The sequence below is a fragment of the Pan paniscus genome, chromosome 16 (assembly GCF_029289425.2).
Source record: "Pan paniscus chromosome 16, NHGRI_mPanPan1-v2.0_pri, whole genome shotgun sequence".
Classification (NCBI taxonomy): domain Eukaryota; kingdom Metazoa; phylum Chordata; class Mammalia; order Primates; family Hominidae; genus Pan; species Pan paniscus.
Window position 1 is genome coordinate 89,845,508 of NC_073265.2, and position 14,402 is coordinate 89,859,909.

A 14,402-nucleotide genomic window follows, 5' to 3' on the forward strand; every position below is an offset into this window, starting at 1 on the left:
CCCATCCCATGCAAAAACATACCTACATATTTTCACCATTTTCTAATGTATTTCAGCCATTATGTAACCTTAGACACAACCCTGGCAGGAAGAACAAGAAAAGTTGAACTTGGTCCCCTGGGGCAACTGGTTTCAGTGTGGACTTCCAGCCAAGTCTCAAACACAAACCTCCCGCAGTGGGATCTTATTTTGTTGTTCCCAGGGCAGACAGATCTTCTTGGAAGGATCTAACAAGCGATGGTAGAGAACTTACAGATTTTGTAGGCATAGATGGAGCCTCGCCAGGCCTTAAGGTATGGGAAGCACACACACTGCACACTTCCATGTGTGTGCATGCACCCCAGGCATGCATGAGCGTAAAGGTGTGTGTGTACGTGTGTACATATGTGTCTCGTATTTGTGTGTAGGTAAGACACATGCATCACTTACATGTTTATTCACCCCAGTCACTATCTCTAAGTGGTGCACAGAGCAAGCACACAGAGGTCAAGGCAGGAATGTTCTCGGGATCGCCAGTCCTTGTCCTCTTCTGTTCTCTTAGGCATAACAGCTCCTACACACAGTCTTTCGCAGATCCTCTCCAACGATCAGACACAACCTAACTGGCATTCCGGAGGAAATACTCTACGGATGCTTAAAGCTAAACCTGTGAGAAAGGGAACTAGTTTCCTAAAGCCTCCACTTTTTTGTTTTCCAGGCAACTCAATCAGCCGAGAAATCCAAGCTGAATTTGTGGGATATGAAGCCCTAAAATGAATAGCATGCGACTTTCCTAAGTCTTTTAAGCAGATGGTCTATTTTTTAATACTATGATGAAAATGAACCTTGCCAAAAATTTCTGCACTCTTGATGGCTAGATGTAAGCATACTTGATTCCCAAAATTGAAACCTTTCATAAAACCTCTCAAAAAGCAAAGAATATGGTCAAAAGCATAATTATAAATACCAAGGTAGCCTCTGACAAACAGATGAATTTGCTAAAGACTGCAAGTTGTCTAATTTGGAACAACGAATATGTAATTAAGCCTTCCCCTTTGTAACCTTCTCAGAGTAGACACCAACGACATAGTGTGGATAAGCCCAGAACGGGGCCCAAAAGTGAGATGGGTCCTAGGTGAGGACAAAGCCACTTCAGAGCTTACTCATTTGAAGGAGTCATTTGCCCTCGGAGGCAATGTCTGGAGACTACACTTTTTTTTTTATTGTATTTTATCCATTCCATAGCCATATTTCATCATAGCTTTAATTTTGCATTTTGCTACAGGCTAGTGATATTATTTTTTCATAAGTTTATTTGCCATCCATGTATATGTAAAGTATCTGTTCAAGTGGTTTGCCCTTTTATTTATTTATTTATTTATTTATTTATTTATTTATTTTTTATTTTTTGAGACAATGTCTCTCTCTGTCGCCCAGGCTGGAGTGCAGTGGCACAATCTCGGCTCACTGCAACCTCCATCTCCCAGGTTCAAGCGATTCTCCTGCCTCAGCCTTCCGAGTAGCTGGGATTACAGACACCCACCACCACACCCGGATAATTTTTTGTATTTTTTTTGTAGAGACAGGGTTTTGCCGTGTTGGCCGGGCGAGTCTCGAACTCCTGACCTCAAGTGATCCACCCACCTAGGCCTCCCAAAGTGCTGGGATTACTGGCATGAACCACACCTGGCCTGGAGACTATACTTCTAACACACAGTCTGGAAGCACAATTGAAATTTGCCTTCTGTCAGCTTACAAGGAATAACAATACACTGGAACAAGCAGATAGGAGAGCCCCAAGAAGCAAAGAAACTCAAGAGCTGGTCTAGCCAGTAAAACTTGATTTGTATCTTTGTATCTCAAACACGACTTGCCAGCCTCACCCAGCAAAGAACACTTTTGACACCTCTTTTTGACAACCCAAAACCATCCTCACAGAATGAAGACATACCAACACCACTGTAACACAGAAAACGCTGGCTCACTTGTGACGGAAATTCCCCAGAGGGCTCTACACACCAACCAGCGAGGACGCCAGGGCTGGGATAAGTGAAGGGTCACATGGTGACCAATGTGGAAGGGACGAAGCACCGTCAGATGGGCCCATTTTCATATGTTTGTGTTTATGCATAAAAAGTGGCATTTCTTTCTTACCTAACTGATGACATCACAGGGTTCACAGCTTCTCTTCCTCTTTGACACATTCAATTAATAAAAACTCAACAGGTCCAGCACACAACACCGTCCATTCCCCACACCCACTCCCCCTCACCTCTTGCCAGTTCCCCAGCTCCTCTTGGGTTCGTGGCCTCATGGTGGGCTGGCCTGACACAGATTTCCAAAACCGATGCTTTGTTCCCAAACACCACCGTCCTGGCCAGCAATATCCCCCACCCGCACTTCCTCCACCCACACGCTCTTCCTCACACCCGAAGGGCAGTGGGCACGTCTACCAACCTCCCCTCAGGCCACCCAAACCTATGAGAGACTGTGGTACCAGTGCCAGGGGTGACGCAAGGAGGGTGTCCTTCCCCCCAAGTTCAGGGAAAGCCATGGGACCCTCAAGCCACAGCCGCTGGGGCCCAGCGCACAGACCAGACTCCAAGCTCCTCCACAGCATCAACCCGGCCTTCAGCCTGCAACGGTGGAACATCTCCACTTCCTCCTGCAGGATCACCCCTCCCCCTCACTGGACAACGAAAAGGGAGGCCCTTCCATTAATTAAAAAATATTAGGAGACCAAGCAAAGGGCAAAAAGAAGACTAGCTTGATTTAGGCTGGCACAAAAACCACCGTAGCTCAATTTGGAGGCACGGGTAGGAGAAAACCAATGCTCCACATCCACTGAGCAACACGCAGACACCTGCCTAGCCAGCCAGGCTTGGAGAGAAGCGGCTGCTGTCTTCAGCCACTGCCAGAGAGAGGCCCAGAGGGTATGCATCTGGAAGAGGAACGCAAAGGGCAGGCACGACCTCACCTCTGCCAAGTCCCCATCTTGTCACCTCCCTCTTCTCACCCAGGACAGCACCTATGTCACAACAGTGGCTGGAAAACAGACAGCTCTGGATGAAGAATTCAACAGAGGAAATGTGCACACCCCACAAAGAGAAGGTCTGACATGTGCAGAGTGGGGGCCACTCAGTGAGGGGATGGTGGCTTGTTCCAGATCCTCCTGCCTTACAGTGACTTCCTCCAACGTGGAGATCAGAATTCCCAAGGGGGTTATCCTTGCTATCCTTCCCATTCCAGCGAAGCCTAAGAAGCCCATATCGGTGCCAGGAGGGAAGGAGGAAGGGTCCTTCTGGTGTTAATTTTTTTTTTTTTTTTTTGAGACAGTCTCACTCTGTTGCCCAGGCTAGAGTGCAGTGGTGCGATCTCGGCTCACTGCAACCTCCACTTCCCAGGTTCTAATGATTGTCCTGTCGCAGCCTCCTGAGTAGCTGGCATTACAGGTGCCCGCCACCACGCCTGGCTAATTTCTGTATTTTTAGTAGAGACAGAGTTTCACCATGTTGATCAGGCTGGTCTCAAATTCTTGACCTCACGTGATCCGCCCACCTCGGCCTCCCAAAGTGATGGGATTACAGGCGTGAGCCACCACGCCTGGACCTGGTGTGACTTTTTGAAAGCATGCCCATTCATCTGCCCACTCAAATCCACCCAGTATAGAGAAGTGTGGTGAGGCCTCTGCACTGCAGGGCTCAGGAGAATCAGGGCCTTGGAAACGCCAACTTTGCCTACATCACTAGCACCCCTGTGAAGCCTAGAGATGCAAGCCTTGTGTTTCAATCTTCACCGAAAGATCTGAAGGGTGCAGTGGGCATTGGTCATCTTGGGCTGTCTGGCATTCATCCTCCCGCCTGGCTAAAGCACAGTGATCCCCTTTGGGAAGCTTTACCCTCAACATGCATTCTTCGTGAGAGGTGCTGTTGCCTCTCCTGTGGAAGCCCAAAGGCCAGAATCTCCCTCACTCCAGTGCAGGTGGGGTGGGGAGGGGCAGACCACAGGACCCTGGGCTGTTGGGGGGAGATGGAGGTCACTCCCCAGCCGTGGTGGCACATGGACCAGACAGGCCTTGCCACTAACTTCTATGTGATGTCAGTGGCCTCCCCACTTCCGGAGCTCCCCCAGGTGCTGCCTGTGTTCCAAGCCAGTCTCCCAGCCTGGCGGCAGCCCCCTTCCGGTAGGTGCCCTTGGCTCATTCCTCACAATCAGAAATGTAGACTGGGCAGTGGAGACAAATGGGCTGATGCAGAGGAGAGTATTTTTACGGAAGCCCCAAACCTCGCAGCGCCTCAGAGTTTATTCCAATGCTTCATTCAAACTGAGATCTGAAATCTATTTTAAACTATTTTAAAAACACTCATTAAAACACTTAACAATAACAGGTTACCCTGGGGGGACTACTGAGGGTGGGGGTTAGGCCATAAGGAACTGGAGGGCTGATCGCCTTCTTCACCTCAATCTGAGTTATGGTTTCAAGAGTAGAGGCATGGGACCGCACAGCTGTGTGGAGGTACTGGATGCCACTGAATTGCACACTTAAAAATGCTTCTGGTGGCAAATGTTATGTGTATTTTACCACAGTATAAAAAAGCACGATTTAAAACAGAACTCAAGATATTGCTTTAAAATGATTTCAATAAATACCAGATTGAGCCAAAAAAGATGAGTATAAGCATAAATTAAAAATCCATCAAGTTTTGCCCTCTTTACATATATGTGAGCTGCACCCTAATCAAAACAACAACAAAAAAACGCTGTTATATACCAAATTACACAACACTGGCAACCCAAAGCTTTCCTAGTTATCTCGAGGTACCAGACAGCTCCTTTCCTACAGAACTCAAGACACAGCATCTCACGCTCGAGCTGGACCCTGAGGTTTCAAGGCAGCTGTTGAAAATCTCTTAGCATTGGCAAGCATGCATCTACATGACTCAGATTATTTTTCCATTCTGCGCAATCAAAACAAAATTTGAAAAATAAACTGATATTGGGATGAGAAAATCATAGAGATGGAATACAGATAAATGGGTGCCAGCGGTTAGGGAAGGGGAGGGTGGCAGGGAGTGGCTCTCAAGAGGCAGTCCGAGGGGGCATCTCAGCCGCCGTGGACTTCTGTTCCTGATTGTCATGGTGGATGGACAAAGCTGCCCATGTAATAAGATGTCACAGAACTTTATACAAAAGCATACCAACAAATGAGTGCATGCAGAAACCAGTGAAGCCTGATTAAGAGCTGTAGTCTAGTTCACTCTATCGGGTCCACCCATCTCCTGGTTATGAGAGGGTACTGCAGTTATGTCAGATGTTACCACTGGACAAAGCTGGGTGATAGGTACAACAGACCTCTCTGTACTCTTTTGGCAATGATCATGACTGTATAATTACTCAAAATAAAAATATTTTAAAGTCCATAAATAAATTGGATGCTGAGATCAATATACCACTGCCATAACCCCAGTTTTTACATTTTTCTGTTCATCGAATCATCCCATTGTTCTGACTGGCTTAATCATCTGTACAAGCAAAATATGACACATTAAGAGAAACATATACTAATAAAACACCATATACGTTTAATTTTTTTAAAAAAGAAAAAAAGGCATCAGCTCCCTTGGAGAAGCTGAAAATCACTGAGGTATTAGAAAGAACACGTACTGGGGATCAGGAGATAGGCTGGTTCTGCCCTCAGCTAACCAGCTGTCACGTGAAGAACAGTGACTCCACCCAGTCCCGACCATTAAAAGACTTTCTTGTTAAGGAAGTGAGATGCATGCACCTGGGAAGGGATATGAGGACATAAGATGCTCCCTAGTAACATGTGACAAAGTATCAAATGAGCGGTGCTATGGATTGACTTGTATCCCCACAAAATTCTTATGTAGAAACCCTAACTCCCAATGTGACTATAGGTAGAGAGAGGACCTTTAAAAAGCTAATTAAGGTTGGCCGGGCGCAGTGGCTCATGCCTGTAATCCCAGCACTGTGGGAGGCCGAGGCGGATGGATCATGAGATCAGCAGATCGAGACCATCCTGGCTAACATGGTGAAAACCCATCTCTACTAAAAATACAAAAAATTAGCCGGGCGTGGTGGCAGGCACCTGTAGTCCCAGCTACTCAGGAGGCTGAGGCAGGAGAATGGCGTGAACCCGGGAGGCAGAGGTTGCAGTGAGCCGAGATCGTGCCACTGCACTCCAGCCTAGGCGACAGAGCGAGACTCTATCTCAACAACAAAAAAAGCTAATTAAGGTTATGTGAGGTCACAGAGTGGGGGCTCTAGGCCAGTATGACTGGCGTCCTTTATAAGGAGGAGAGAGAACAGGCAGGTGCGCACACAGAGGAAAGGCCACAAGAGGACACAGGAGAAGGCAGCCAGCTACGGCCAAGAGGAGAGGCCCTCAGGAGAGGCAAAGTCTGCCGACACCTGGATCTAGGACTTCCAGCCTCCAGATCTGTGAGACAACACATTTCTGTTGTTAAAGCCACTCAGTTTGTGTGGCATTTTGTTATGGCGCCCGAGCAAACCAATAAAAAGTGGTATGATGATGTGGCTTAGGAAAGGAGAAGATGCTTGATTCGAAGCAGCTGCCTGCTCTTCACGAGGGGCCTGAACACAGGATATAATCACAATTAATGGCATATTCCCATCAAAAGAGAAAGCTTTTATATATTCAAAAGAAACGGAAAGCTAGCTGTAAATCCTATGGAAGAAAACCACACCACTGGATACACTGTTTTAATGAACACTGGCATTGGAGTCCCTTCACCTGCATTCATTCATTCATTCATTCATTCAGTTCTTCATTTAATCAACCAACCAACCAACAGGAGTGACCAAGCCTCTCAATCCAGTGCCAGGTGCTGAAGGACACACAGCCTGGAGGCCAGAGCTGGGCTCTGTTTTGCTCAGGGGCTGCCAGGGGAGAAGTACAGGCAAAGGCCACACGATTGAGAGATTATGTCTCCACGGGGCAAGCCAGGAAGCAGGAGGAGCACGGAGCAGAGGCGCCCCGGACATGGGTACTGTGGCCAAGCCTGACCCGTGAACCCCAGGAAAGAGCAGCCACTCCTAGTAACAGCACATGCCTGGCAGCCCTGTTGACAGACAGAGGTCAGCCGGTACAAGTATCCATGGCCCCAACCTGACCTGGGCCTGTGTCAGCCAGCACTCCAGGGAAGCATACTTCACACAGCCTTTGTCTAGCAATTCCCTCATGGAGACAGCCCCCAAATAACAAAGCAGGAGGAGTTGGCTGGTTGCTTCTTGACATCTCGCTCTCAGATCTGGTTAGAGGACCGATGAAGTGTAATATATTAAAAATCATTTTGTAAACTCTAAAATGTGACATGAATGGTAGCTATCATTATATTAGATTTTGAAGGGTCTTGTGAGTCACCTAACCCAAAGTGATCATTTGATGGATTAAGAAACCAGAGTGGAGACACATCCAAGGCCACCCAGCTGGCACGTGGCAGAGCCAGAACAAAGGCTCGGGGCTACCCACTGCTGGGGCTCCACCAGAAGCCCAGGTTTTCAACATGTGAATTTCATAACATTATATATTTTTCACACCTATACTGTTTTCTTCGGTTTTACTACAATTCTAAACATACATGATTCACAATTTTGATTCCGGCAATGCAATACTATATTTCAGCCTCCCGATGAACAAAGGTTTGCGTTATGGCAGGGAAAACTGGAAACACCCTTGGCATTGTGCCTGTATTAACCAAACACTGTGTGCCTACACTCAAAGAATGGTTTCCATTTGAAATCCATGAGAACTGAAGAGCAAACCAGACATAACTGAGGACGGGAGAGAAAGGAAAATGGCAGGTGAAGGGGAAGGTGAAGGAGGGGAAGGTAGAGGGGGAGGGGAAGGTAGAGGGGGAGGGGAAGGTAGAGGGGGAGGGGAAGGTAGAGGGGGAGGGGAAGGTAGAGGGGGAGGGGAAGGTAGAGGGGGAGGGGAAGGTAGAGGGGGAGGGGAAGGTAGAGGGGGAGGGGAAGGTAGAGGGGGAGGGGAAGGTGGAGGGGGAGGGGAAGGTAGAAGGGGAGGGGAAGATAAGGGAGGGGAAGGTAGAGGGGGAAGGGAAGATGAGGGAGGGGAAGGGAAGATGAGGGAGGTAAAGGGAGAGGAGGAGGGGAAGGTGAAGAAGGAAAGGGTGTTTTCTCAGCACTGCATGCCACTTTCAGTGCTGTCTTTAGTCACTAAAAAGCAAGTGGCCTGGCACCAAGGCAGGTGGAAGAGATTGCATGTCTTATAATCTACAGTCACACTTCACCTCTTAGGGTAAAGCTCAATAAAGGTCATGTGCATGCATGAGAACAAACTGCTAAGCTTCCATCTCATGACCACAACTGTGTAACTTAGCAGGCTGCCTCTCCTGCCTGGGTGACCAAAATGCTCAGAGCCAAATGCACCCCCAACTGCAGACCCCTTGGAACGGCCTGGTGGCTTTTCCTCTTGGTGTCACTCTTCATAGCTTCCTTAATGACCCCTCATCTAGATGCCTTCTGCCATCAATAACTTCAAAACATTTCAGGAAAATAAAAAAAGGAAAGTCAAAGACCAACTTACAGGAAGGAAGGCAACAGAATGTGCAGTGCTTGTTTGAGGACAGCTCCTCCACTGTGACCAGGAAGTCTCCAGATTCTCCCAGGGTGTATCAGCCCCTTAGATTATTATTTCAACTCTAAACTTACCAACAGTGTCACACGGTTCATCTTTGTGTACACAGAAATCTGTCCTAAAAAATAAAAAAGCCATCGTCAGGTATATGCAGTATCCCCAAGAATGGGAGAAGAAAACACTGTGAATTAACCTCAAGTAGTCATCCTGCAATGTTATTTTTCCAGTGGACACAGGCCACAGCGAATGATAACAAACAGCAGCGTTTGGCAACAGTAATCCATCCACATTTCCCGGGGTAGGTCCACTTACCCTACACGAGAACCTTCTTTTACAGATGAACTATTCTATACATAACAGTTGCTGGAAGGACTCCTTTCAGCAGCTGAAAATGTTTTGGAAGATGTTTGCCAAGTCACTGATCAGAGACAATTCTCAGACAATAGCATCCAACTGCAGTGGCCTCCCCAAGCTACTCTACTTCCCCAAGCTACTCTATTTGGGCAGCAACTGGTTTTTGATGCTGTAATGACCATGTATTGCTTTCACGAGAAGACAACAAAAAGTCATTTCTAAAAACTGTATTCCTCTACTATGCAGCCATAAAAAGGAATGAGATCATGTTCTTTGCAGGGACATGGATGGAGCTGGAGCCTATTATCCTCAGCAAACTAACGCAGAAACAGAAAAGCAAACACCACATGTTCTCACTTGTAAGTGGGAGCTGAACGATGCGAACACAGACACATGGTGGGGAACAACACACACCAGGGCCAGCCGGGGGACGGGGGGTGAAGGAGAGGGACAGCATGAGGAAGAATAGCTCACAGATGCCGGGCTTAATACCTAGGAGACGGGTTGATCTGTGCTACAAACCACCATGGCACATGTTTACCTATGTAATGAACCTGCACATCCTGCACATGTGCCCCAGAACTTAAAAGTTGAAGGAAAAAAGCTGTATTCCTTAAAGCTCCCCAGGATCCCCTGGGTGGGTGGTATCTGTGGACCAGTGAGACAGCAAAGATGCTTGAAACCTGGTCCAGCCCTGGTTCTGCAAGTACAAGGGGTTCATCTGGCCTGCTGTGGGGAAACCAGGGGTCTAGGCTCTTCTTTTCTAATACTGGATCATTCCTATGCTTCTTTATAAGTTTCCATGGTCAGGGATCAACCACAGAGGGTTGGCTGGGGCAGGACTCAGCCGGCTGAGGAGCCACAACCTGGCCCAGACACGGCCCCTCCCAGGCCCCACGCCCAACTTCTCTCAGGGCCCAAAGAACGCTTGAGATCCACACTTTTCATAACCTCACTCCAAAACCAAGGTAACCTTCAGGGAAATGGAGAAGGAATATCATAAAGAGATGAAAAGGCCTAGTGACTTGATTTTTCCATCAGACTCCCTTTTAGAAGATGAAGCAATAGGCGATAGAAGCAGCACTGGCAGAGGGGAAAGCAAATAAAATTAGAGCCATAGGTGTGCTCACTGGCCCCATACCTACCTAGCCCCAGCCCAACATTCAGCACCCTTCCCAATTCTCGTGTTTTGAGCAACACACACACACACACACACAGACACACACACACAAAGACACACATAGACACACACACACACACACAGAGACACACACACACAGACACACACACACACAGACACACACACAGACGCACACACACACACACACAGCTGGCCCAGGACCTTGCTCCAGGGTTTCTCAGAGTTGTGAACCGGACATATTTAAAGCTTTGCCCCATCGTCTAAGCTGGGCAAAGGGAGAAAGGGACCAAGGCCTCAGTCTGACAGAAGAGAAGTGAAGCCCCAGGCCAAGGCCAAGGCAGGCGCCATTTTGGGGAGAGCCAGCCCTGTTGGCTGAGGAGGACTCCACCTCCCCGCGTTCTCCCATCCAATGGCTGCCCTGGGGGGAAACAGGCAGTCTCAAATGACAGACCCCGAGGTACCACCCACTGCTTCACTGGAGGAAGGGGTGTGTTCAGCTCAGGGAGGGAGAGCCACACTCATTTAGAGGCCTGTCTTGAAAAGGTCAGCCGAATCTGAATCTCCATCCTTCCTGTTCAAGGTCCTTTCTCAGAAGAGAAGAAGCAAGCCATCTGCCTGCAGGGGCTGCTTTATCTCCAGGGAACCTGGCTCTGTTCCATTCATTATCAGGGGCACTCACTTTTTATGTCATCCCACTGCCAACTCATGTCAAACCCCCAGGCAGGGACTGTAGGATTCACTTCAGGAATGAAAAGAGGGCTAGACTTGGCTCCCAGCGCCTACATCCATTGAAACCCCAAGGTGCATTCCTCGAGGCTGACTTGGATCTGCATGACAGGGCTGGCTTTGTGGGTGTCTGACCCATGCCCTGGGCTAACACTCTGCTGTCGCGGGGTCCATATTTTCATTTTGCATGGGGCACCACAAGTTACACAGCTGATTCTGTGCGTAACTCACAGCCAGGCATACAGTTGGGACTTAATAAATTCTTTTATTAGTTGACTGACGTTTCCAGACCCTTTCAAGGGGCCCTGCAAGCTACCCAGCAGCCACGGCCTCACGAGCGTGGGAAGCCTGGGAGCGTAACACCAAGTTCCATGGATACTTGCTGAGGCTTCACCACGCGCAAAGCCTGGCAAGAGGGTCCCCTGGCAGAAGGTGAAGGAAAGGGTGCCCCGAGGAGTTAGATGGTATTATGCTGGAGGGGAAGGTCTGGCCAGAGGGATCCTGGTGGTGCAGCTTCAGGCCGGCTGTGTCTGCTGTGGCGTCTCCCACGCACTCTCACCCGGAGCACAGGCCCAGGCTCGAGGAGGAGTTCTCGACTTCAGGAAGGAGTTCTCTGCGTTCTCGGCTTTCTGAGTCAGATGTGGAGCCCAAGGTGAAGCCCTCCCAGGTGCTGAAGCCCCCTAAGCCCTGGCTTCTGTGTGGGCTCCGTGTGACCCCAGGCCCAGTCCACTCAGGGGTTCTTCCAAGTCCCAGACACAGCTGCAGAAAACCCAGCTTCAACCGCTTCTGGCTCAGCAGCTCCTGCTAGACATGTCATGCTCACGTCCTCCACGGCAGCCATCTAGCCACCTGTTTGTCAGGGAATGTCTTGGAGAATACACTGTCCGGCTTGACCACAGCCCGGAAGGTGAAAAAAGAACCTTAAACGGGAGGAAATTCTGACGTTGGCCCGTCCTAGCTCAGGACCTGGAAGCTGGCCCCTGAGCGCAGCCAGGCCCGTGCAGCCTCAGCTCGGGTTACGGTGGGAGGAAAGGACAGTTTCTCCAGGGCAGCAGCTGCCTCGCACCCAATCTCCCTGTGAAAACATCAGCCCATTATTATCCCAACCTAGGGAATTGCAGCTCTCTACCTCTAGTTATTATACAAGGCTTCCTGGCCAACTCAGCTTCCTGCCCGACTCCAGTGCGGCCTCCCCCGTCCTTCAAGGAGATCTTCAATTTAACATCTGCGAGGACCCAGAAGACGGGACGTGCACTGATCTGTTCAGTCCAGCAGCTCCACAGCAGCAGGTGAGAGGGACCGTGATTGCTCATGTAGCTTCAAGGCGTCAGCCCAAAATGCAGAAGAAAGCTCAGGCTCCCGGGCTGGCAACAGCTAACAGCTATGCAAGACGCCAAATGCATCCTTCATCCAGAGCCCAGCAGCCTGCGGCTGACAAAATCTTGTTTTCTCTGTACCTGGATGAGGACATTGCCCATGCCCCCAGCATCCTCATCCAGAACCACTCCCATGCAATTAGGATCCCTCTCCTATGTGTTTAGTTAGAACAGAACATTTTTACTACGAATTTTTTTATTGTGCTAATACATGAACATAAAATTTACTATCTTAACCATTGAGTGTAAAGCTCAGTAATGTTAACTAAATTCACTGTCATGCAACCATCACCGCTATCCACCTCCAAAACCTTTCCATCACCCCACACTGAAACTCTGTACCCATGAAATAATAACTCCCCATTCTCCCTTCTCCCCAGCCTCTGGCAACCACCATTCTTTATCTCTACGAATCTGACTACTGTAGGTACCTCACGTAAGTGCAATCATGCAGTATTTGTCCTTGAGGTTCATCCATGTTGTAGCACGTGTCACAATCTCCTTCCTTTTTAAGGCTGAGTAATATTCCCTTGTACATATACAGCATATCTGTTTACCCATTCATCCATCAATGGACATATAGGTCACTCCCACCTCTTGGCTGTCATGAATAATTTTGCTGTGAACATGAGTGTTCAAATATCAGAGTCTCTGCTTTCAATTATCTTGAATTTCAGTTCTTCTGGGTTCAGAAGTGGGATCACGTGGTAACTCTAGTTTTGAGTTTTTGAGGTACCATCATCTGGTTTTCTACTGTGGCTGTACCATTTTACATTCCCATCAATGGTGCACAAAAGAGTTCAAATTTCTCCACAGTCTTCCAACACTTGTTATTTCCCATTGTTTTGTGTATTAGTCCATTTTCACACCACTGATAAAGATATACTCAAGACCGCGCAATTTACAGAAGAAAGAGGTTTAATGGACTTATAGTTCCACGTGGCTGGGGAGGCCTCACAATCACGGTGGAAGGCGAAAGGCACGTCTCACATGGCAGCAGGCAGGGGAAGAGAGCTTGTGTAGGGAAACACCCCCTTATATAATCAGATCTTGTGAGACTTCTTCACGATCCCGAGAACAGCACAAGAAAGACCTGCCCCCACGATTCAATTACCTCCCACCAGGTCCCTCCCACAACATGTGGGAATTCAAGATGAGATTTGGGTGGGGACACAGCAAAACCATATCATTTTGTTTTACAGTAGCCATTGTAAAAAGTTTGAGGTATAGAAAAGAAGATTTTTACAGAAAATATTTCCTTTGTGCTAAGTTAGGAGGGTGAAAAATGAAAAGAAAGTCTAACTCATAGCATCTTTGCATTGAGGGTGCGTCATGACTGCTGATGTCTCCTTGTAAAAGGGCTAATACAGACATCCTGTCAACAGTCATCTTGGTGACATTTATTGCCTCTGGAAAAAAAATGCTATTTATCCCCAAATGCAGACCACTTACAAGTGCTTTCTCCACTCAATGAAAGGAAACAGCAGGAAAGAGAGAAAACTTTTTCCAATGTAGGGAAAATTACCATAAGCCATTAATTATTTCTTAGCAAAACACCAGAAACTATAGATTTTCCATAGTATTTATGAAAACTCTTCTCAAAGTAGAAACCTGGGAGTTTAGCTGCATATTCCACAGATGACGTTGTTTAGAGTTCCTCTCTAGGAAAGTCTTTCAGACCAAATATAATTACCATTTGGAAAATCAGCTCCATTTACTTATGATCATGCACAGACACGGTTCCCAAGGACTCTTGCTTGCTCCCTAAATCGAATCCACTCTCAAATCATGGTACCCTTAACCTGAATGCTGCGGCACCCAGGGTATTCTACAGGAAGCCTCACAGTCCCCAAATGCCATTGCAAAGTGCCTTGAGCAACAGCGGCCTCTGGCCAGTGAGTGTGGGCAGCCACTGCTCTTGGGGAAGGTGGTGCCTGGAGGCTCCCAGTGCTCACTGGAGTGGGAAGTCCAGGTCAAAAGCATGAGCCAGGTCATGTTCATCCCTTGGTCCCTGGTGCCTGCTACTACATCAGCCATGTCATAGACAATCAGAATTATTAGACAGACTTTTTCTAAAATGTCTCTTCAATAACTGATTGTCTATGATAGAGCTTATATATGGATTATATATTTAATCATATCCTGTTGAAGCAGCAAGTGTTCTCCTAAGGGATTGGCACGCTACAAA

General features: G+C 48.0%; 1 protein-coding gene across 2 annotated transcripts in view; it reads right to left on the reverse strand.

Moving 5' to 3' along the window:
- The window catches only part of ADAMTS17 (ADAM metallopeptidase with thrombospondin type 1 motif 17), a 376,073-nt gene that overhangs the window by 279,698 nt on the left and 81,973 nt on the right, over positions 1 to 14,402 (reverse strand). For both annotated transcript variants that reach the window (XM_034939509.3, XM_034939508.3), the window contains exon 7: positions 8,692 to 8,735. In XM_034939509.3, coding sequence (XP_034795400.1) covers positions 8,692 to 8,735 — 44 coding nt within the window. The remainder of the gene's footprint in view (positions 1 to 8,691; positions 8,736 to 14,402) is intronic.